The sequence below is a fragment of the Carcharhinus amblyrhynchos genome, chromosome 7 (genome assembly GCF_965287045.1).
Source record: "Carcharhinus amblyrhynchos chromosome 7, sCarAmb.v2.hapA, whole genome shotgun sequence".
Lineage (NCBI taxonomy): Eukaryota > Metazoa > Chordata > Chondrichthyes > Carcharhiniformes > Carcharhinidae > Carcharhinus > Carcharhinus amblyrhynchos.
In genome coordinates this window covers 2,349,709-2,373,558 of record NC_137330.1, presented here as the reverse complement: position 1 = coordinate 2,373,558, position 23,850 = coordinate 2,349,709, and the positions used below count along the sequence as shown (strand labels likewise).

General features: G+C 42.9%; 1 protein-coding gene across 1 annotated transcript; it reads right to left on the bottom strand.

Moving 5' to 3' along the window:
* Positions 1-847: 847 nt before the first annotated feature.
* LOC145345300 (Fc receptor-like protein 5) lies at positions 848-23,492 on the bottom strand. The gene is made up of 4 exons (XM_080193117.1): positions 23,327-23,492; positions 4,138-4,422; positions 3,222-3,512; positions 848-1,146 (listed from the first exon to the last, which is right to left on the bottom strand). Exons 1-4 carry the CDS (start codon positions 23,490-23,492, stop codon positions 848-850), a joined length of 1,041 nt encoding a protein of 346 aa, XP_080049243.1.
* Between the last annotated feature and the right edge of the window lie 358 nt (positions 23,493-23,850).

The window sequence follows — 23,850 nt, the reverse complement described above, 5'->3', positions numbered from 1 at the left end:
GGGAGCATGCAACTTCTCTGTGCCTCACGGTCATGGAACGGAATACTTCGTCGAGGTTTTCAAAATTAGGAAGGGTTTTAATCAACTAAGTACAAAGCAATGGAAGTCGATATTACAATATGCATTTTACCAAGTAAAATAGATCTAAGTTTACTGGCGAAAGAAACTGGACTGAGATTAGGAGGCTTGCCTTAATGAAACAAATTGTTAGGATTTAGAGTGTTTTCTCTAGAAGTGTGATGGAAACATATTGCAACATAGCGAAATGAAATGTTTAAATACACACCAGGAAAACTACTTAATACTTAAATAAAGGCACTTGTAAGGGATTATTCTGCTTTCTTAAATGTAAGTCTGGATGGAGATTTAAATAGTGCCCTTTCCAGCTCCGCCCAGATCCCGAATATATCAGTACATTAAAAGTGCATACTTCTTTAAAGAGCCGCTGTGGCAGATGGGGGTGAGCGGTTTCTGTTTGGATCGTTGAATCATTTGACCCTGTGATTAATGGTGACAAAGGCGATAATGATATTCAGATTATCTAATTAGAATAAATGGACAACTATTCTGGACCAGTCATGAAGAAAAGACGACCCCACCCGCGCGTGAGTACACACACATATACACACACACAAACACACAAACACACACACACAAACACACACGCACACACAAATGCACACACACACACACACACACACACACACACACACACACACACACACACACACACACACACACACACACACACACACACACGCCTCTTCGATTGTTAAGCAAACGTCCGATGCAATAAAGCATACGATCAACAAAAAAGCCAGTAAATCAAGATGTTAACACTCCATCTTTACGCGCCTGCTATCACGACATCCACAGGATCGCTGAGCTCGGACTGCAAGTCCCTTCCATTGATGGACTTTGTATATTTACATTGGTACCTCCCTCCATCGTTGGTATTGTTCACAGTGAATGCTTCAAAGTTGCCCATTGTGACGATTTGGAAAGAGGACAACGGTTGATTATCTTTGTAATAGAAGATTAGATCAGGTTTTGTTCTGTCTACTGTGCATTCCATAACGACAGTCTCTCCAACTAAATACACACCAGCCTCTTTATCAACTGATATTCTGGGGGATGCGAGCGGTTCTGTGGTAAAATTAATGAACATTAAATAGAAATCGAACGTGAAACATTTTGCACGGGTAACTGAGATAATGCAGTCTGAAGTCTCTGGTGTTAATGGGAATTTTTCAGAGGCCGTTGAAATTAAGCAAAGCACAGTGAACTAAGGGAGTCAAAAAGTAAAGTGCAGCAAATCAGATGGGATATTTCAAAACAAATACTTCATCGCTCAGATTTCAACCTGAAATATCAAGGGGAATGGGTTGCGTTGAAAATCACATGTTTGGCGTTCACATCCTGACCTCCAATGTCCTGTCCACGAGCTACAAGAACGCAGGTCAGGGGTGTGATGGAAAATTCTCTAGTTACCTACATGAGTGTGGATCCAACAGTACTAGAGAAGCTCTATACAATCGACAACGAAACAGGCTAACGTCACTGCTACCCGAATCAGAAATGGTCACACTTTTCACCATTGACTCACCGAGGTAGTGATGTGTACTATCTAACAGATGTGCTGCAGGAACTCAGCAAAGTTCATTAGTCAGCATCATCCAAACTAGCAACCTCAACACACTACAACGATAAGAACAACAGTTTCCTGGGAACTGCGCCACCTGCAAGTAGCACACCACCCCCCAGCCCCCGCCGCCACCACCAACACATCTATCCCCAAACCATATACCACGCTAACGTAGAAATGTATCGGTGGTTTTTCACTGTCCTTTGGCCGGAATCCTGGAATACTCTCCCGAAAAGCACAGGCTTAGCTACTCCTCAGGCACTGCAGCGGTTCAATAAGGCAACTCACTAACATATTCGCATGGTACAATTATTGCTGGAATATTAATTGTTGTAAGACGTCTCACAACGCCACGTTAGCTAAACCTTTCTGAACGTTCGCTGCGCTTTCGGCAGGTGAGTGGGAGATGTGGGTCCACGTTGTCTCCCCGATTCGCTGCAGCAAAGTATGTCCCGAGGCATAGAACATAGAACATTACAGCGCAGAACAGGCCCTTCGGCCCACGATGTTGCGCCGACCAGTTAAAAAGCAATGACCCTCTAACCTAAGCCAAACCCTTTCCATCCATAAACCTATCCACAGATCTCTTAAACGCCCCCAAACTCGGCGCATTTACAACTGCAGCAGGCAGGGCATTCCAATACCTCACCACCCTCTGGGTAAAGAACCTACTCCTGACATCCGTCCTATAACTACCACCCCATAATTTAAAGCTATGCCCCCTCGTGCTAGCTTTCTCCATCCGAGGAAAAAGGCTATCACTGTCCACCCTATCTAAACCTCTAATCATCTTATATGTTTCAATGCATGGCACACAGGAGAGACCGTGCAGACGCTACGACAACGGACGAATGAACACCGCTCGACAATCACCAGGCAAGAGTGTTCTTTTCATGTTGGGGCACATTTCGGCGGTCACGTACAATCTGGTAACCGTTCTCCAACGCGGTCTTCACGACACCTCACAGTGCAGAGTCGCTCAGCAGAGACTGGTAGCCATTTTCCACACACATGACGGCGGCCTCAACCCCCCAGCTTCTTGAGTTCATGTCACACTATCTGTAATCCCTACGACTTGCCTGGGCTTGCAAAATCTTACTAACAGTCCTGTCTGGAAACAATAATATCTCATTAGTCTGTGGTTAACGGTCTCTCCACTCACATTTTCTGTAACTTTGAGACTTGATTACGTGCAAAAGAACTCGCATTACAACGATTATTTTGGAAATTAAGTGCGCATCTTTATGTGCCCTACCCCACTCACCTGACGAAGGGGCCTGCGAGCGTTTTGAATGCTAGTGGATTTTTGCTATCATATAAACCTGTTGGACTTTAACCTGATGTTGCGTGACTTCTTATTGTGTTTACCCCAGTCTGACGCCGGCATCTCCACATCATATTAATTGTTGCCATGCCAGCGAGATCAATCTCCCATTACATCGTGCAAACAACCATCGGCTGGACGAAATCCTTTAAACATTCTCATGAAACCAGTGAAATTTCATTTGAAATGCAGAAATTCAGGGTGTCTGAGAGAATTATTATGCATATTAACCATTTCTGCTCCTTCACTCACCTGCTACTATGACATTGACAGGCGTGCTCAACTTAGATTCAAACCACCTTCCATTTACAGAAGTTTTACATTTGCATCGGTACAACCCTCCTTGGTTTGTATGGGTCACAGTAAATGTTCCAATGTTCTCGTGTGTGATGATTTGATCAGAGGACAACAATTGACTATCTCTGAAAATTTGGATTCGATCAGGATTCCTCCCATTAACTGTGCACGTGAGATTGACTGTCTCTCCTTCTATATACACACCAGTCTGTTGATCGAGTGATATGTTGGGACGTGCGAGTGGTTCTGCGGTGAAATTTGTAAAAACAAACTCAAATAAATCTCGGACAATCCGTCAAGGAAGTTTAACAGCTTTGCGGATAGATTTGGCATTCTACAGGAAGGTAGTGTTAAATATACTTAGCATAATGAAACGACAAATCTACAGACAATATATTAGACTGCAATATGTTGCAAAACTCCGGCTTTACTGCTAACATTTCGACTAGAGAAACAGAAGGAAAAATGGATCAAGTTGATTTTTAAAAAAAACACATTTCAGTGAATTGGGTCATTCAATGAGCTGAATGAAATGATCCAGCAATCATCACCAAACGCTAATTTATTTTATCTTAAATATATGAGTGATGTTTTCAATAACCCCCGTTTGACGCACTGATTTCGTCAGTCCGGATTTTATTCATAGCATTCGCACCCAATGGTGCATGGATTCTTCTTGACAAAAGGCCTGAATATAGTCACAGAATGTGTGCAGATTGCTTACAACATTACGGGATTCCTACTCATATTGTTTTCGATGCAGTAATGCCATTGGAATGTGGACAGAGTGATACATTAATCTTAGCCCACTTTTCCTCCAAGACAAATTTCACCCCTTTTTAAATGTTATCGTGTTATTTCCGTCACATACCTGTTACTGTGACAGAGACGGCTTCGCTCATCGGGGACATCACGAAATAAGAAGTAATGTGATAGTTACATTGGTACTGCCCTCCTTGCTCTGGAGTAAGAACCCGAACGGTTCCAATCCCTCCGCTTTTGGAAATCTGTGGATAGGCAAGTCGTTTGCCCCCTCTGTAAAACTGAAATGTCTCCCGCTGATAAATTGAAGGTGCAGTGCAAGTCATAGTGATTGTCTCTCCTGGAACATAAACCCCAGTTGATTGATCAAGCTGTATCTCTGGCTTTAGTTGATCTGCGAATAATCGAATGCAAGACAAATTAATATTGGATCCTTGGTTTTCCATGCACGTTGCAATAGGGTAGCTCAACACCGATTGCATTGTTTTGATGTGATTTCATTAAATTCATTCGTGAAGATTCTGCAAAAGAAAAAATCATACATGTTCGATTAAAAATACACAGACACGAAGATGACGTTATAAAACAAGCTGCCAAAAATCGCTGTGCCCCAAAGTGTTTCCGAGCAAATTAAGTTTTTGTGAAATATGCTCAGTCTTGGAAAAAGTTGGAGGGCAAAATAAGCAAGAGAAGTGCTGATTTTTATTGATAAGGTGAAAGAATCTGGACTGCAAGAACTGGCTGGATATGAGATGGGGAGCTACGGATAAGCAAAGGAATTGGTATGAATTTGGAAAAATGCAGATACTTTGTCATAGAAATGTGATAAACTATTCTGAGCATGTGCGTGTTTCAGTAAAGATGGCATCGCCATTAATTTCAGATACAATTGTTCGCAGGATCTACTTATGGTTTGAGGCCGTTGTTAAAAATAACCTTTGCAGACATTGCAACAGTAAGGTTACTGACCAATATTTCGAGGAAATGGAACATCGAGCATGAACATCTGCCTCCGACAGTGGTGCACTCCCTCAGTACTGATACTGGAGGAGTGCCGGCCTGGATTATGAGATTTAAATCCCAGAATGCATGCATCTAGCTTCAACAGTACAATACTGCCTCAGCGAGCAGCTTGTGCGTGTGTTTGTGTGTGTGTGTGCGTGTGTGTGTGTGTGCGTGCGTGTTTGGGGGGGGGGGGGTGGGGTGGTTGGTGAAAGGAGGGGTGTCGGACTGGGTTATGGAAAGTTGAAAACCTAGATTATACATCTGCAGTGACAATGCGGCCCTCCCCGAGCACTGCTGACTCTGGACAATTATTCACAAATCTTGCAGGATATACGTCTACCTCTGACAGTGAGGCTTTCCCTCGGCGCTGGCAACGGGTGAGTGAAGGGGGTTTATGGACACGGTTGTTGGTGTCAGTCTGCAGTACTATTATGTATTCATCTGCCTCCGACGGCGCAGCAGTGCCTCAGTACTGGAACACGGTAACTGCCGGCCTGGATTACTTGGTGGAGGCAAGTTTTCGCCGAAGTCGTATTTTAACACTCTGCATTCTGTATCAGAAGGCATTTCTATCAGTTATTTAGTTATTTTGAATTGAGATAGAGCAGCAGATGGGGAAATAGCGCTCGCACCTCATTGCGGGTGGAAAACTAATATGTAACAACGAATGAGAACGATGGTGTTGAAGAAGGCATTTGGCATGCTTGGTTTCATTGGTGAGAACATGAATGCATGAGCTGGGACATCTTGTTGAAGTTGCACAACACATCGGAAAGATCACACTTGGAACAATCTGTACAATTCTAGTCATTAAATTATAGAAAGAATATGTTTAAACTCGAAAGAGTGCAGAAAATATACGAGAATACGAATTGATGGTTTGAGTTCTAAGGAGAGGCTAGACATACTGGGGTTTCTTCCCCTGGAACGTAGGAGGCTTACGGAAGATCTTACAGAGGTCTGTAAAATTGTGAGAGACACAGATAAGTGAGGTCGTCAAATCGTCAACATTTTTTAGTCAACTTTTTTTTTCCCAAGGGTAGAGGAGTCCAAACATAGAGGGCAGTTTTAAGATTAAAGATACTAATGGGCGCTTTTTTCACAGAGATGGTGGTAAGTGCCTGGAACGAGCTGCCAAAGGTAGCAGTACAGGCGGAAACAATTTCGTATTTAAAGCGCATTCAGACAATTGCATGGGTAAGATTGTTATGGTGGGATATGTGCTAAACGTGGACAATTGAGGTTAGCTTAGTGGTAAATATTAGGTGACATGGGCTAGTTGGACAAAAGGGCCTGATCCCATGCTGTAAACCTCGATGGCTCTGTGAATATGATTGGGTGATTCAGCATGCTCCACTCAAATTGGTTCGTGAGTTGTGTTTGCGGATGATGTTATAACATCAAATCACAGTGAGTCACTTTCAAACTATGCCTTCATCCGTCAGTGGGAACGAGGAACAAATTGTTCCATATTATGACTGTCCGCTCAGAATTGCATTTGGCCTTCTCCCCTCCCCTGATCTGGGGGATGTAACTCCTTCTTCATCTTCCCAATGATACTCAGCATGCATTAATTGCAGTGGTTGCCTCTGTCACGACGAAACACAACTTGGGAAAGTCGAAATTCGAAGTACTTGAATGACATTGTTTTGTTTTTTTTTTACGGCGAATGTTTCGAGGTCCAACACCAGAGAGGAAAATTAAGGGCTTCGAGAAAAAGAAGCAAAACTGGAGTTGGTGATATAGTTACCTATAAATACACTTACCCAATGACATGCTAATTCCAGACGCTGTGCTTGGTGTTTGCATGGAAAAAAACAATCTCATCAGGAAAATGTTGGAAAAAGGTACTTTTTATCCTGGGAAATGCACTGTGCAAATATATGTAATTAGACATTATACATTGAACAGGTTTATCATTGACTCAGAAGGAAATTGAATGCAATGGGGAGATTTTCCTTCAGTTGTCCAGGAGATAGGCAGACCTGCAGTCCTGTGTGTAGCTGCTCTCTCCTTACTTCAAGAAGCACGTAACTGTATTGGAAGCAGTTCAGAGAAGTTTGACAAGGCTAATGCCAGGAATGGGCCGGATGTCTAAAGACGAAAGGCTGAGAAGGCTAGTTTCGTATCCACCGGAGTGTAGAAGAGTTATAAGTGATTTATTCAAACATAAAGCACCCTGAGGGTTCCTGTCAGTATCCATTTCAAGAGGATGTCCCTCTTTGGGATAATCTTGAACTCGTGCTGTTTAAAAATAATGAGTCGAATGAATATATTTTTTTCTCTCAGAGTATGATGAATCTCAGGAAATCTCTCCTTGAAAATGTCATAGTAGCAGTCTTTGAACATATTTAATGCAGAGCTAGATAGATTATTGTTACGCAAATGGTGTGGCAGCATATTTGGTTCGACAGAACGTAGATTTGATGTTATTTTTAAATCAGCTATGAATTTATCACATGACGGAGCAGGCTGGAGAGAATGATGGCCTACTCCGGCTGTTCCATGTTTGGGTTTCGAAAAGGGTGGGAAATTAATTTCAAATTAGCGGCAGAGGTCAGGAGTAATGACTATGTACACTAATTGACAGGATTGTATGGACTTGTCAGTCAATGATCTGTATTAGGTTCGCAGAAATTTACAGTATTCGTAAACTACTTTGCTGAAGCTGTAGGTTTGCTTATATTAACTTGGTTATGCCACTAAGATTTATAGTATATCACATTTCGTAGATGAGAGAATAACGTGGAAAAGTAATGTTGAGTTAAGGCAATCAGTGTGGGGGAATTTTTTAAATATTGAAAGAGTTTGTTTTTTCTTGCGGGAGGGGGATGGTTAGATTCCTTATTGTTTAAGAGTTGAGAAGCTGGGAGCAATTGAAGGCAATGGGAAATGGATTAGGAATTTGGGCGCCTAAGCTAATTTTCTATGGATGCATGTTCGAATTCCACCAAGGCAGTTGGTAAAATTTGAATTAAATGAGTACATCTGGAAGTTAAAGATTGTATCAGTTATGGTGACCATGAAATCATTATCGATTGTTAAAAGAAAGTCTTCTGAATTTCGAATGTCGCTTAAAGAAGGAAACTATTACCTTATCTGGCCGACATTTGACTCAGATGCACAGTATTGGAGTTGACTCTTAAATTCCCTATGAAATAGCCGAATGAGGGATTCACTTCACAGGGATTTTGGAGGATTCACAACAAATATTTTCAGGGAAGCCCCTATTCAATGGAATAACAAATAAACACAGACACATCCTCATCACAAGAAAGCAGACAAAGTGGTTCAATGGTAGTAGAAGTATTTGCATGGAATGTAAGCGGGTAATGGGGTAGCAACTTCCTTTCAAGGTCCGTTGAATAAATATGTGGTTCAATCTGCATTCTTGCTCTATTGATCTCTTGTTAGACTAGACCTTTTATGAAATTCAGTACTGGATAGAACAACTCAGGATGACTTATTGTTCTTGAGTGGAATGCAGCAGTTGCACACTTAAATAATGTTAGGGTGAATATTTGCAACCAATTTCATGGGCTATATTCCGTATAGAGGTCCTCAGTTATAGAGTTATTTGATTTCGATGAGACACGTTTTTCGCAAAGAAAAGACGTGTTAATTCCTCCCATTTCATAGTTCTCTGCAGGAGAGAAAATCTGGGTAGGTTATTCAAAGGGAAGTTATAACGAACACGCTCTAACAATGGTTAGATTAAATCTGACACCAAATGCAGAAAAAAAAAAGCTTTTCTGTTGCTGTGGAAATTGAATTTTTCAGACTATTAAGTCATAACTTCTGTCTTCGATAAGTTTATAAAAACATGTGGAAGCAGGGCTTGTAAAGGCACAGCAGATACAAATCAGACTTACTTGCAGGAGTTTGAAGAGCTTATTTTACTTTTTGTGTCGTTGGTATTAAGTAGAATAGTGAAGTGCGGGGTTGCTCTTTTTACGTCCTCAACAGAATTAAAAATGAACTGTCAATAAATGCGGGCATTTCCTCAAACATCACGGCACTGGCATGCTAAAATAGTGTTCTGATTTACGAGATTCATTACAACGGGATTGTGCACAGCAAAAGAATGTATTTCAAGCGACGCAAACTAACTCATTCATCAGGACCGGAAATTCAATACTTACAGTCATGATTTTAGAGAGAAATGTTAACACTTACTGTTAGAAACGCTCCGCCGAATTGCAAAAGCCACTGAAAGGAGATAATATGAATTACTTAAACAGCAACGAGATGCTGCCGACAATTCTAGAATGATACTACTGATTTTAATACAACCCATGACCTAAAATGAGGCATTTCAAATAAAGGAGGCCCCTCAATCTCTTCAATAGTTTCAGTCATTCAACCCAGCCATCACAGATATACTGGCAATAGAGGGGGATTCACGAGGTTGATTCCGGAGTTGAGAGGGTTGGCTAATGAGGAGAGGCTGAGTTGATTGGGACTAACCTCTTTGGAATTTGCGAGGGTGAGGGGAAATCTTATATGAAAAAAAAACATTTTAAATTACGAAGGAAATAGATAAGAAAGAAACAGGGAGGTTGTTTCAAATGTCCAATGAAAACAGAACTAAGGAGCATGTCATCAAAATAAGAGGGGGTGGCAGATTTAGGGCTGAGTTTAGGAGGAGCCTCTTCTCTCAAAGTCTTGTGAATCCGTGCAAATCCCTGCCTGGTGAGCAGTTGAGGTACTTCTTTGAATCTTCTTTTTTTAAGGCAAACATAGGCAGGTTCTTGATCAGTAAATACATTAAGAGCTATGGTGAGAGGGCGGGTAAAGGGACTAGAGCCCATAAAAAGATTAGCCATGATCTTACTGAAAGGTCGAGTAAACTCGAAGGGCTAAATGACCTATTGTTTCTCCTAGTTCTTATGTCATTATGTTCCGATAGTCATTTGACGTACATCCTTTAGCATGTGGAAACAGGGCTTGTAAACATACAGCAGATACAAATCAGTTGTATCTGTTTTGAATGGCAGAGGAGCTGCAGGAGTTTGAAGGGCTTACTTTGTTTCTTGTACTGTTAACATAAATTAAAATAATGAAGTGTGGGGTTCCCCTTTTAACACCCTCAACAGAAAGAAAAACGTTAAACGTTGCTGATCTTTTACGTCCACTGATCCTCTAACTTTCAACATACTCTTGAAGCATTAACTTATTACATTGAAGTCTGAAATGTGCTATTGATCTCGTCAGGAAATATTTTGCGTTGCTGTGTGTCAAGATCAAACGCTGGGGAAAAAAAAAATGCATGTGCTACCGAGGCTTTCCCTCTTGCACTCATCCATATGATTTGGAAAAAATGCCACATGTAAAAGCAACACCAATTTAGATTGTATGAAAAGAGAGGAATGCCAGTTTGGCAAGTGGAATTTGATTGGCAGGAGCATTGCCATGAAAAATACACCCATGGAAACATAACTGACAGTTGACAGACAAACTTTGTCGAAATGTGACAACAAGTATCAACGAAAGGACCTCATCAACTGTGACAAGGCCAACAAAATGATTGACATTTTCAATAAGGTGTTTAGATCCAATTTCAGTTACATTGGCCACTCACCAGGAGTGAACAGACTGCTCAAAAGCAAACTGAAGCCAAAAGCTCCTTGTTTATATAGAATCATAGAATCTTAGAATCTCTACAGTGCAGAGGGGACCATTCAGCCCACCGTGCCTGCAGCGGCTCTCCAGCACAGCATTTTACCTAAATCCCATTTACGATGAACAATCCACCGAAATATATATCTTTAGACAGTAGTGGACAATCTAGAATGGCCAATCCACATATCTTGCCCACCTTTGGACAGCAGGAGAAACTAGATCTCAGAGGAAACTCTGACAAGCACAGAGAGAAAATGCAGACTCCACGAATGCAATCAAGGAAGGCTAGAAATGAAGCCGGGTCCCTGTCGTTGTGAGGGAGCAGTGATATGCCGCCGTAACACTGTGCAAAAAAAACCACGGGACTCTCCAGTGATCTGTATGAAAGGATTCATCCTCAATTCCCACTGGGCCCATCTGTCTCTGGCTGTTTGATCGACAAAAATGCTGTCCTTCTACACCGTATCTTTACTATGAAAGGACCTGCACAGCTTGAACAGTCCCTTCATTCACCATGTGACTCATTGTCCGTTTAGAACATCGCTTCATTGAACATTGTAATAAATTTCAGCCCCGTTCTTGCATTTCTACACTATTCCACAATTATCCACGTTTATTTAGAAACGTTGTACTGATGCCGTTTACAACATGCATTGAGGCATTGCATTCCAGATGACGACACATAGCCCAATGATTCTTCCCCTCTTCGCGTCCTCTTTAGTTCTTTAGCAATAATTTTTAACGTTTGAGTCCTCAGATTACGATGCTGATGATGCAATGGTACATAGGTAAGCACGTTGCGAAGAAACATAAGCAGTTTGCAGGCGCAGAAAGAGAGATTGAGTGAGTGATGGATGGAATATAAAACGTGAACACGTGAAGTGCCTTTTCTTTTGGCAGCAAAGATAAAAGGACAAAGTATTATCTAAACAGAGAACCAGCACAGATTTTTGAACGGTGAAGGCATAAAGGTAAACACAAACTCCCCTCTATTCTTTAAACTTCAGGCGGTTTGACAACTTCTCTACCTTTCTCTAGTTTTCATTACGAGTTGTTCTTTAACTATCTTTTTTTTTCATTAATACTTATCCCACAATGTACATTTTCATCCCATGAAACTGAGAGAGATATTGCCGCGGTAGCTTCCAATAATCAGATGCTATGAATTAAGGTCAAAGACAAAATCACAAAAAAAAAGCTTTACTATTCGAAATGTGCCCCTCGTTGCTAAGCAATCACTTTTTACAGTATGGCTCTTTAATTTTGTCTTCTTCTTGTCATGAGCATTTCGAAGCACAATAGAGACAAAGTCCGCATTTTTTTTTCAAAATTACTGAACTGGTTGGAGGACTGTACTAAATCCCAACTGTTTTCGCAGTTCAGCTTCTCGTCCGAATTTCGGCACTCTGTGCACTGCAGAGATCCCAGAGGTAAATATCACTAAACCGCTCGGGGGTGGGGCTGGAGGGGCGGTGGGGGGTGGGGAAATGGTTGTGCCTATTCGCGCCAAATAGCCTGAAATCAGCGGAATGGGCGGGAACCCAAGCATGGGCACAACGCTGGAAGTTCGTTGAAAAGACCCCCGCCCCCAACATCCAGGTCACTGCCATCCAAACCCCACACACACCTCCCTGGCTTCATTACTTGGCCAATAAACAAAGCACCCACAACCACCTCACACACATGTCGCTGGCCTCATCGCTTGTCCAATAAACAAAGCACCCGCCCCCTCTACACCACACACACACACACACACACATCGCTGGCGCCCAGAACTCTCCAACAAAGACATCGCTGACTTCATTGTTGGCCCCCAGAACCACATTAAACGCGCCCCCCCCCCCCACCCCCCCGCAACCTGAGACATCGCTGGGCTTATTGCTGTCCCCTACACAGAAACATCACTCACCTCACTGCTGGTCCCCACAACATACCCTCCACACCCCCCAGAATGTGACCGTGCTGGTCTCAATACTTCCCCCCCCCCACCCCCCCCCCCTAACCACACACACACGCATACGGTCTACGCCCACACATACATATGGCTCCCCGCTCACGTCATGCCCCCATGGAGCTGCATAATTTGAGTATGTAATCCCTCCATCCCTTGAACATACTGTCCCATCAGCTGCCCTGTGGAGAGCTAGCATTGTGCTGACATGCAAAATCCTGACTTGTGTTCATTCCATCTCTTGAGTAGAAGCCTTGAGTATTGCAACCCCCCACACTGGAAAGATTGAATAAATTTGGGCTCTTTTCCCTTGAAAGACGTCGACTGATGGGGGATCTAATAGAGGTATATAAGATTATGAAGGGTATAGATAGAGTAAACAGAGGTAAGCTATTTCCTATAATAGAGACACCTCGGACAAGGGGCCATGGACTTCAGGTGAGGGGGGAGCGGTACAACACAGATATTAGAGGGAGGTTTTTCACACAGAGGGTGGTGGGGGTATGGAATGCTCTGCCAAGTAAGGTGGTGGAGGCAAACACGCTAGAGTCCTTTAAGAGTAACCTAGACAGGTAGATGACTGAGTTGGAGATGGGTGGATATAGGAGAACCTTTTAAATAAAGGTCATTAGCATTGGGGCGTCTCTGGAAATGTAAATGAGTATAGTATGATAATAATGTTTTTCTCTTTTCATTCACAGGTTTTAAGTCGGTCCACCTCGTGTCCAACGAGGGGCATACAAGTGATGGGTCGTACTGGGGCTGCTCTTGGTTGTTCGAGATTGGCCGAGTGCTTCATGCCGTTAGTGTGTGCCTAAACTGGACAAGATACTGGGCAAGACGACAGTTCAGTGACTATCGCTGATTGCTGTGCAGACGCATGGATTTGGGCCGGTGTCTGTGGGAGTTTGCGCACTCTCCCCGTGCTTGCGTGGGTTTTCTCCGGGTGCTCCGGTTTCCTCCCACACCCCAAAGATGTGCTGTTAGGCTGATTGGCAGGAATAAATTGTCCCTAAATCAGTTTTCCCTCAATCTGGATGGCCATAAAACATTAGATAGGGGTCATGGGTAGAGAGGTGGGCTGGTGGTGTTGAGATGGCAGCGCGGGCTCGTAGGGCCGAAGGGCCTGTTTCCCGGGCTGATTTTGTTCTTTGTTCACTAACCCCCCTCCCAACCCCCCAGCCTCGGACACAGCAGCCTATTGAATGACAGTCACTCTGCACTCTGAGGGATGAATGACACTGCACTCAACTGAATGCAGCCTTCACAGTATCTCTCAGGTATTTGTTGCCAACTGACCCTTCACTAACACCATTCACTGCAACTGCACTACACTAATAAGCCAGAGCTGTATATCAACTACAGGAAAGGACACACAGCCAGTTGCACTACAAGGATCATAGAAACCCTACTGTTCAGAAGGTGGCCATTTGGCCTGTCGAGTCTGCATCGACCACAATCCCACCCAGGCGCTACCCCCATAGCCCTACATAGTAACCCGCTAATCCCTCTAACCTACGCCTCTTAGGGTTCTTAAGGACTTTTTTTTTTGGCATGGCCAATCAACGTAACCCGCCCATCTTTGGACTGTGGGAGGAGCAGGCAACCCATGCAAACACGGGGAGAATGTGCAAACTCCGCACAGACAATGGCCGAAGCCAGGAATCGAATAATGGTCCCTGGAGGTGTGAAGCAGCAGTGCGAATCACTGTGGTACCGATGGCTGCATGGAAATAGATTTTCGGAGGCAGACCAGGAGCTAGGTGTCATGGAGGAGGGTGTTATTGTCTGTTTCCGCGCCATGGCAATAACCTAAGAGGTGCTTCTGTCACAGCATTTTGAGAGGAGATAGCAGTAGTGGTGAACGTCAGGAGCCTGAAACGGTGTTCTGATAGGCAATGTCACAAAAAAAAGAACAACATTCTGCGAGCAGCAAAAGTGAGTGACCATCCCTCTTGGAACTCTGCACATGTTTGACATGGATCTCCAACCATGTTTAGACACCTGAAGGTCATGCAACAAATGACCCTTCCCCCAGGAAACTCTTCCCCTCACCCCTCAACAAGTACCCTTCAGTGGTTACCATTTTCCCCAAAACTGCCAGCACAACGTCTGAGACAGAGGAATCAATGAACAAAACTCATAAAATTTGTAGTTATAAAAAGGCAAGAGCAAGCGATAAATGGCGTGACTGATGCTATCCACATTTTCATCTGTATCACTGATACATAAAACAAGAATAAATATGCCAGTATAGATCGTTATTGGGCATCACTGGAGATCGGTCCACAGTCTGTCGTACGAGCCTTCTTGCCAGTACGTTTTGTGTCCTATTACTAAGCCAATTTCTGTTCCGTCTCACTAAGTTTGTGTGAATTAAGTATACTTTACCCTTCTCAATCAGTCTCCCATGAGGTACATTGTTATTTTTTTTCCAAATCAATTCAACAACATCAAATTAACTTCCCTCGTCCTCATTTTCGAAAAACACTTCTGCCAAAATGGTTAGGCATGACACTATTCAGACACAGCCATGTTTGCTATCCCTAATTAACTCATACCTTTCCATGTGAATATTAATTCTCTCCTTCAGAAATTTGCCCAATAGTTTTCCGACCGCTGAATCGAGATTTGAGTTCTGTCATTTCCTGATTGATCCCTACGAATCTTCCTGAAAACTGCAACTACAGTGACAATCCTCCAATCCTCGATAGCCCTTCTCCGTGGCCAGAGTGGAATGAAAGAGTGTGTTAGAAAAACTGCAATCTCCTGCCTCGCCTGCTGTAGCAGCTGGGCTGCTTTTTACGCGGGTATGGGATTTGCCTATATTTAAATCCATCAAATCCCCCGATCCACACCATTTCCTCTGCCAAATTGAACAACTTCCTTATAGCCTATTTTAATAAATTCCGTTCCTATGTTCTCCTTTTCAAGAATGACGACCAAAGTGCATTATTCATTTAACACCCTCCGAAATTCATGTGGCTTCGCACACAGATTGCTCCCCTCGTCTCCCATGGGCCCTACTGCTTCCCTGGTTAAACTCTTTCCATTAATCTATTCATAATATTTCTTAGGATTCTCCGTAATCCTGTTCACAGGTCCTTTCTTGATGCCCTTTTTTTGATCTTCTAATTGTTTTCTTAAGTTCCGTCTTGCACTTCCTATTTACCTCCTAATGCCGCAGCTGTTTATTTTTCATGTCGACATGCTAAGTGCGTTTCACATCTTCGTCATACAGTTCTGGATTGTTCCAAGACTCCTGAGTTCGTTGAACTCATTGCCCTCTCATTTCCTCCTTAAATGCTATGTGCTCGGACTGTACTCTCCCCAGTTTTTTGTTGTGAATGCCTTCCGCTGATTCCCCACTTGACTTTTTGCCAGGTCCTGCTTTATCTTAATTAAACCTACCTTACATAAAAGAAAATGTGTCTGGTGACGGCCATCTTTCTCCCTGTCCATAACAAATTTGAAGCATACTATGCTGTGGTCCCTATCACTGAAAAGCTCCACCACTGCCAGTTTGAACACCTATCCAGCTTTGGTCACCAAAACTAGATCCATCACTGTCCCATCCCTCATTGGGCGTCATACATATTAATACAAAAAGCTCCCTTGTATACATTTAAATAAATCAGTCGCCTCTAAACACTTATCACTGTGACTGTCGCAATTTATGTTCAGTAGGTTGCAGTCCCCTGATACAATGACTCAATTATTATTCTTACACAACTCTGTGAGCAGTCTACAGACCTGCTCTTCTTTTACCCACTGTCTTGCTGGGGCCTGTAGTACACTTCTTATGATGTTGCTGGCCTCTTAACACTTCTAAGTTCTACTCACAAAGACTCATTTGAAAACCTTTCCACTGCCCATTTACGTCATACCCTAATCCTGACATTACTAAATGTCATTCTCCTATTTGTTACGGAAATGGAATTGTTATGCACTTCTCATTAGTTAGATGCCGCATCTTCCATCATTCTCAAGTTTTGTGCAGCGGCATTGAGATGGAGACCTGCACATTCCGAGGAGGATAATGTACATTAATAAACAATTCGGCACGTGTGCAATGTGTTCAATATTTAACAAGTGAGGTATACATTTTCCAATTTAAAGCCCTGAGTCCATCCGTGCATCTCTGTTCTGTCATTGGGCTTGTAACAGACTGTCTCAGCCTCTGTGTCCACTTCTGTCATTGTCTATCGCTGTATTTTTACCGCCATCTCTGTTTGTCAAACGGTAGTCTCAGATTGCGTTTGTAGCTGGCTAAGCCTCTGCTTCTTTCGATATGTTTGTATTTACGTCAGTCTCCGTATGGCAGTCTCGATGTCTCTATCTATCTCAGTCTATGTGCCTCTTTGTTTCTGGCCGTTTTATTTTTAATATGCACTGTACTAATAATAGGGTTTTAAATTGGAAAATGGATAGCTCACGTGTTAAATACTGAACACATTGCACATTTGCCGAATTGTTTGTTAATGCACATTATTCTCCTCGGATGAGCAGGTCTCCATCTCAATGCTGCTGTGCAAATCTCCTTGAGAATAACGGAGGATGTGGCATCTAATTAATGAGAAGTGCATAACATTTTCATTTCCGTAACAAATAGGATAATAATAACATTTAGTAATGCCAAGATTCGGGGGTGACGCAAATGGGCAGTGGAACAACATGTTATTAATAGACAATAACATCTGATCGCATATCTGCTCGATGGTTAAAGTGACCACGCGTCTGAGTGGAAAGTTGCGGTTTCAGGTCAGAGCCACTCGACCCAGGCGGAGAAAAAATAGATATCACCTCATGACAGCTTGAACAAAATGTGTTTTTGCTGCCAAAGTTTTGTTGAACCTTACCAAATAAAAATGTATTATGGCATGTTTAAGCTCGCCTGCACAAATTGATTCATTTGTGACTTCATTAAATCTTAAATAACTGATTAACTATTGTCGCACATTTGAATCTTTACACATTCATCTCATAGAATCATAGAATCCTTGGAGTGCAGAAGATGGGGGGCGGGGGGCATTGAGCTTGCATTGACACTCAGACAGAGCAGTTTCCCCAGCCCTCCGCCACCACCACCCCCACCCCCACCCAACCCCCAGCCCCCATCCGCCCATCCCTAAACAACCCATTTCTCTCCCTTCTACCTCCCGCGTTTAGCCCGGCAATCCCCATAAGCTATCATTCTTGGGACGCTGAGGGGCAATTTAGCATTGACAATTCATCTAACCTGCACACCTTTGAACACCAAGAGGCAATTCAGCATGGCTAATCCACCAAACCTTCACATCTTTAGACACCAAGGGACAGTTTAGCACCGCTAATCCACCAAAAATGAACACATTTCGACACGGTGGAGCAATTGGCCATGACAAATCTATCCAGCCTACATATCTCTTGAAAGGAAAGGATCATTTGTCATGTTCAATTCACCTATGCACCTGCACATCTATGGACAATAAGAGGCAATTCAACTTGACCAATCGACAGAGCCTACATATCTTGGAAAATAAGGGACAATTCGGCGCTGCAAATCAGCCTAAAGTGCACATCTTCGGTCTGCGGGAGGAAAACGACACACGCTTCGAAAGGCAAGACAGATTATGCGACGGTGATCATGCAAACTCCATTCGGACATTTATTCATGGCCATGGCGTTGTGCGAAAGCAGTGCTAACCATTGTGTCACCATACGGCCCATGGATTAAATTAATATTATTTAACTTCAATAACTTGTATTAAGCTTAGTCCACTTCAAAGACAAAATTCATTGCAGAAAATACTCCAGAGCATCAGAAACTGTGAAAATCAACAGAAATGCTCCATTGGGGCGGCACTGGTGGCCCCATGGTTAGTATTGTTGCTTCACAGCGCCAGCGACCCAGCGTTCAAAACATGCCCTGGATGATTTGGCTGTGTGGAGATTGTGCACTCCCCCCGTGTTTGCGTGAGTCTCCTGCGAATGTTTCGGGTTCTTCCCACATTCCAAAGATCTGCGGGTTAGTTGATTAGTCGTGTTGAATTGCCGCTTAGTGACTGGGATTGGCTCTGTAGATATGCGGTTTTACGTGCAAAGTGCTTGTGTGGGATTTTGTCGTTGCAGACTCGATGCGCCAAATAGCCTCCCACTGCACTGTAGGGATTCCATGCTTATGCCCATCAGTTTTGGATCCCAGCGTGGGAGAAAATTACCATCAGTTTAAATCAGGGAGTAAAAACCTTCTGCAAGAATGCAAAATAAGGTATGACCAACACTCAGGTCTGTAACACTTCTCCCTTTTTCCATCCCTATACGTGTTTTTCTTTTCTTTACTTTCTCTGTCCTTTTTTCCCCATGCTTGTCTCCGCCTGTGTCTTTCTGTGACTCTCTATAAGTGAGGCTGCCTCTGTCAACTATATGTGCCTGTAGTTGAGATTAGTGTCTGTGTTTGCTGCTGCATTTCTCTCCATCTTTGTCTTTTCCTTACTAAATGTGTTCTGTCTCTCTGCGTACCCCCATCTGTGTGAAGTTTGAGATTTAATAAGTCTGTTGTCAGTTTACATTATTCTCTCTCTCTCTTTCCGTCCAGATGTTTCATTCTTGAAGCGTGTCTCCTCTATTGTGTCTGGAATTTTCTGTTTGATGTATTATGAATTGAATGCCTGTGTTAATCATGCATTAAGTGCTAAATGTTGAACACAGTGGACAAATGCTGAATTATGTTTAGCAAATTTCATTCCCCCCCGGCCCCCAACGCCGCCCCCCCCCCCCCCCCCCCCCCGCCCCCCAACTGTGCAGCACTCTACTTCAATGTTGTTGTACCCAAAAGACTGAAGGAGCAAGTGCCGCCTAAACTATGGGAATGGAATAGTAATTCATTTCACTGAAGCAATGTTTCTGGCTAAACAAAAAAAAGTAGATCACAATATTTTAAAATATAACTATTTGAATCTTACAGTCATAGTAAATGTTTATAATGGAAACTTGTGGGTTTCGATCAGAAATACTTAAACTTAGACGAAAAGTGAAACAGCCTACACTTTGTGGTTGTCACCATTTATGTGTCCTTCTCATTCTGTCTTAATCTGTGTCTCTGTGTTGTTTTCTGTTTATTCATCGTTTAGTAACTGTGACTGTTTCTATCTATGTCTTGTTCTGCTTGTTAGTTCTTCTTCGTCTTTCTCTATCTTTGTTTGTGCATTGGTCTATACGTGTGTTCCATTCTGGGCGAAATTCTAGTCCCACAGCACTGTTCATATTTTGGAAAAACGCTTTCGAGTTGTGCACATTGCGTTTGTCAGTTTACAGACGGTGATTCCAACAAAGCAAGACCAACTGGTGTCTTCAGTTGTTGGGGTGATTGGAGAATCAATGATTGTTTGCTTGAGCTATCAGCCGATTGGGGAGCTAACAATGACATGCATTAGTATGAGGAGTTTAAATATATTTATTACTGGACATGGATTTTTACGCATTTAAGTGCTATATAAGCCATTCGCCTGAACCGTTTGACGTTGTTGGGCACAGTTCCTATTCTTCGAACTGAAATTTGCATCCTCGACTGCCTAATTCCTCCAAAAGCTTTGTGGGCGATTTTCCTCAACCATTTCTTGTGCTGGAGTGATTAGTGCAAAACATAGGAATTAGGAGCAAGGATAGGCTCGTCAGTACTCCCTAACCGCTCCACCATTCAATAGGACTATGGCTGATCTGTTGTGACCTCCACTCAGCATTCTGTCTGATTCCAATAACCTTTGGCTAGTACAGACAATCATAGAATACTCCAATGTGGAAGAGGCTCCCTGGTCCACCGAGTTTACACCGAAGCAATTGGCTCATAACCTTGAATGTTATGCCTCGCCAAGTACTCATCCAGGTACTTTTTGAATGGTGTGAAGCATCCCACATCCACCATCCTCTCATACAGTGCATCCCAGAACGTCACCATCCTCTAGCTAAAACAATTTGTCCTCAAACCCCCCTAAGTCTCCCATCCTTCACTTTTAGCTAGTGCTGCCTCGTAAATGAACCTTCAACTAAGGTGAACAGCTGCTCCCTATCTGTCTTGTCTTGTTTTGTAATCTTGACCGTCTCAATTATGTCGCCCCTCAGCTTCCTCTGCTGCAGAAACCAAAACACAAGCCGATCAAGCCTCTCTGTATAACGTAAATGTTCCATCTCAGGCAACATTCTGGTGAACTCTCTGAAACCCATGAACTCCTTCCTGTAACTTTGAGAACAGAAATGCACACAATACTCTAGCTGTGGCCTCACCAAAGTTTTATTAACTCTTTGTTTTTTAAATCTATATCCTGATTGATAATGATGGTGTGACATATACCTTTTTCTCTGCCTTCAGAGATCTATGGAAAAACACACGAAGGTCCCTTTATTCTTCGGAATTTCTCAGTGTCAGACCCTTCATAGTCTAGTTCCTTGTCAAATTACTCCTTACAAAGTTTAGAGTTAAATTCCATCTACCGTTTATCCACTCATTTGACAATGTTGTCTCCGTCTTGCCATAACACAAGGCATTCAACCTCACTATTAACCTCCTGACCAATATTTGTGCCATCGACAAACTTACTGATGCTAACCTCCACATCGTCATCTATGTCTTTCATACAAATGATGAACAGAAAGGGCCAGCACGTATTGCTATGTTACGCCACTGGTCAGTGGCCTCCAGGCACGAACTCAGCTGTCACCACCCTCTAGCTCCTAGCACTAAACAAATTATGAATGCGCTTTATCAGGTCACTCTGTATCCCATATGCATTAGCCATCTTAATAAATCTCCCATGCGAGACATTGTCAATGACTTTTCTGAAATCCATGTAACCTAAAATCATGTAAACATCAGTCATCCTACTTTAATCCACACACTTGGTTACATGCTCAAAAACTTCAATCAAATTTGTTCAGCAAGACCTCTCTCCGACAAAACCACACCGAATATCTCTGATCAAATCTTGCCTCTCCAAATATTCATAGATACTCTCCATCAGAATCTCCTTCAGTCGGTTTCCAAGCACCAACGGCAGATTAGCTGGTCTGTATTTTCCTGCCTTGCATCTACAGCATTTCTTAAATAGAGGGACCACGTTAGCTGTTCTCCAGTCCTGAAGCATTTCCCCATTAGACGGGGAGGAACTCCAAATTTGGGTCAGAGCTCCTGCAAATTCATCTGTTGCCTTCTACAACAGCCCGACACACAATTAACCAACTTTAAGGCCGCCAAAACCTCCAGTATCTTATCATTCCTTACGATAATTTTCTCGAGGGCCTCATGGTCTCTCTCATTGAGTTCCATAACTTCCTTCCAGTTTTCAGCAAATATTTAATTTCATGTCTGTCTTGTAAAGATGCTTTGGCATTGCCTTTATCACTCTCTGTGGAGGGTTCCAAAGATTCTGGACACTCAGATAAAAAAAAATAAAAACCTCACCCCGCCTTAAATGGAGGGACCAACAATATTAACCTTTGCCTCCTGGCACTAGTGCCCCAACATAAGACCATGAGACCATAATCAAAGGAGCAGAATTAAGCCACTAGGCCCATCGAGTTTGCTCTGAAATCCAATTATGGTGATTTTCTTCACATTCCGATTCTCCTGCCTTTTCCTCATAACCCCTGATCCCCTTATTGATCAATAACATACTGTCTTAAAGGCACTCAATGACCTGGTCTTCACAGCCTTGTGCAGCAAAGAGTTCCACAGATTGACCTCTCTCTGGCTGAAGAAATTCCTTCTCATCTCTGTTTTAAACGGTCGTCCCTTTAGTTTGTGCCCCTTGGTTCTAGTTTTGCCTACTAGTGGAAACATCCTCTCCATGTCCACTCTACCTAGGCATTGCAGTATCCTGTGAGTTTCAATAAGATCCTCCCTCATCCTTCTAAACTCCAGCGAGTGCTGAGTCAAAGTCCTCAACAGTTCTTCATATGACAAGCTCGTCATTCCAGGATTCATTCTTGTGAACCCCTTTTGGACGCTTTCCAAAGCGAGCGCATTCGTCCTTAGATGTGGGTTTCCAAAGCTGCTCACAATACTCCATATGGGATCTGACCAGTGCCTCGTACAGCATCGAACGTACACCACTGCTCTTGTATTCTAGCCCTCTCGGCATGAATGCTAACATTGCATTTGCCTTCCTAACTGCCCACTGAACCTGCACGTTAACCTTAAGAGAATCTTCAACAATGATTCCCAAGTCCCTTTTGTTTCTGATTTCTTAAGCATTTTACCATTTTAAAATAGTCTATGTCTTCATTCCTCCTTCCAATGTGCATAACCTCACACTTATTCACATCATATCCCATCTACCACTTCTTTGTCGGCCATCCTAACCAGTTCATTCCTCTGCAGCGCCACCCCCGCCCCCCACACCCCGCTTCCTCAGTATTACCTGTCCCTCCACATATCGTTGTATCACCTGCAAACGTGACAAAAGTGTCTTCAGTTCCTTCCTCCAATTCGTTAATGTATATTGTGAATAGTTGTGGACCCAGCACTGACGCTGAGGCATATCACTGTTCACGGGCTGCCATCGTGAAAAAAAGAAACACTTTATTCACACTCTATTCCTTCTTCCAGCGAACCAATCCTTTATACACGGCAGGATCTTACCCTTAACGCCATGGACATTTCACATATTTAACAGTCTCCTATGCAGCACCTTGTCAAAGGCCTTCTGGAAATCTAAATAAGTCATCCCCACTGGCTTTCCTTTACCTAACTTCCATGTTACCTCCTCAAAGAACTCAAACAGTTTGGTCATACATGCCATCCCCTTGATAAAATAGTGCTGATTCAGTTCTACTTCATCACGCACTTCCAAGTACTCTGCAATATCGTTTTTAATAAGGGACTCTAAAATCTTGCCTTTGACCGAAATCATCTCTTCCTGTCATGACTCAATCTTTTCCGCCTTTGTCCAGTCACGGTGCACCTACATTTCTTACTTTTTCTGGTGCCCTATATCATATCAGTCACGTCTAGTACCTGACCATAAACCCTTAATTTTCAGTATGGTTGGTTAATCCAGTTATTACTTCACCACTTACCAGTAAGGGCTGAGAGCTCTCAGCTTTTCCCTCATGCAGAGACCTGAACAATTTCCATTCAACACTGCACTCCTTCGCCTGGCTAAAATTGTTCTATCGATCAATAGTTTTTGCTTAAACTTGTCTCAGTTCCTGCATATAAAACAATGCGGGGTTAGGGATATCCGCCCGGACACCAGGCATGCTTTTCTT

What these genes read in the sequence shown, in the direction of transcription:
- LOC145345300 (XM_080193117.1), bottom strand. Translation starts at nt 23,492, where the DNA reads ATGATTTCGGTCAAAGGCAAGATTTTAGAGTCCCTTATTAAAAACGAT. An exon ending in GGAGGTAACATGGAAGTTAG is followed by an intron (nt 4,423 to 23,326) that starts GTAAAGGAAAGC and finishes GATTATTCGCAG; the next exon opens with ATCAACTAAAGCCAGAGATA. An exon ending in TGTCAATGTCATAGTAGCAG is followed by an intron (nt 1,147 to 3,221) that starts GTGAGTGAAGGA and finishes ATTTTACCACAG; the next exon opens with AACCGCTCGCATCCCCCAGA.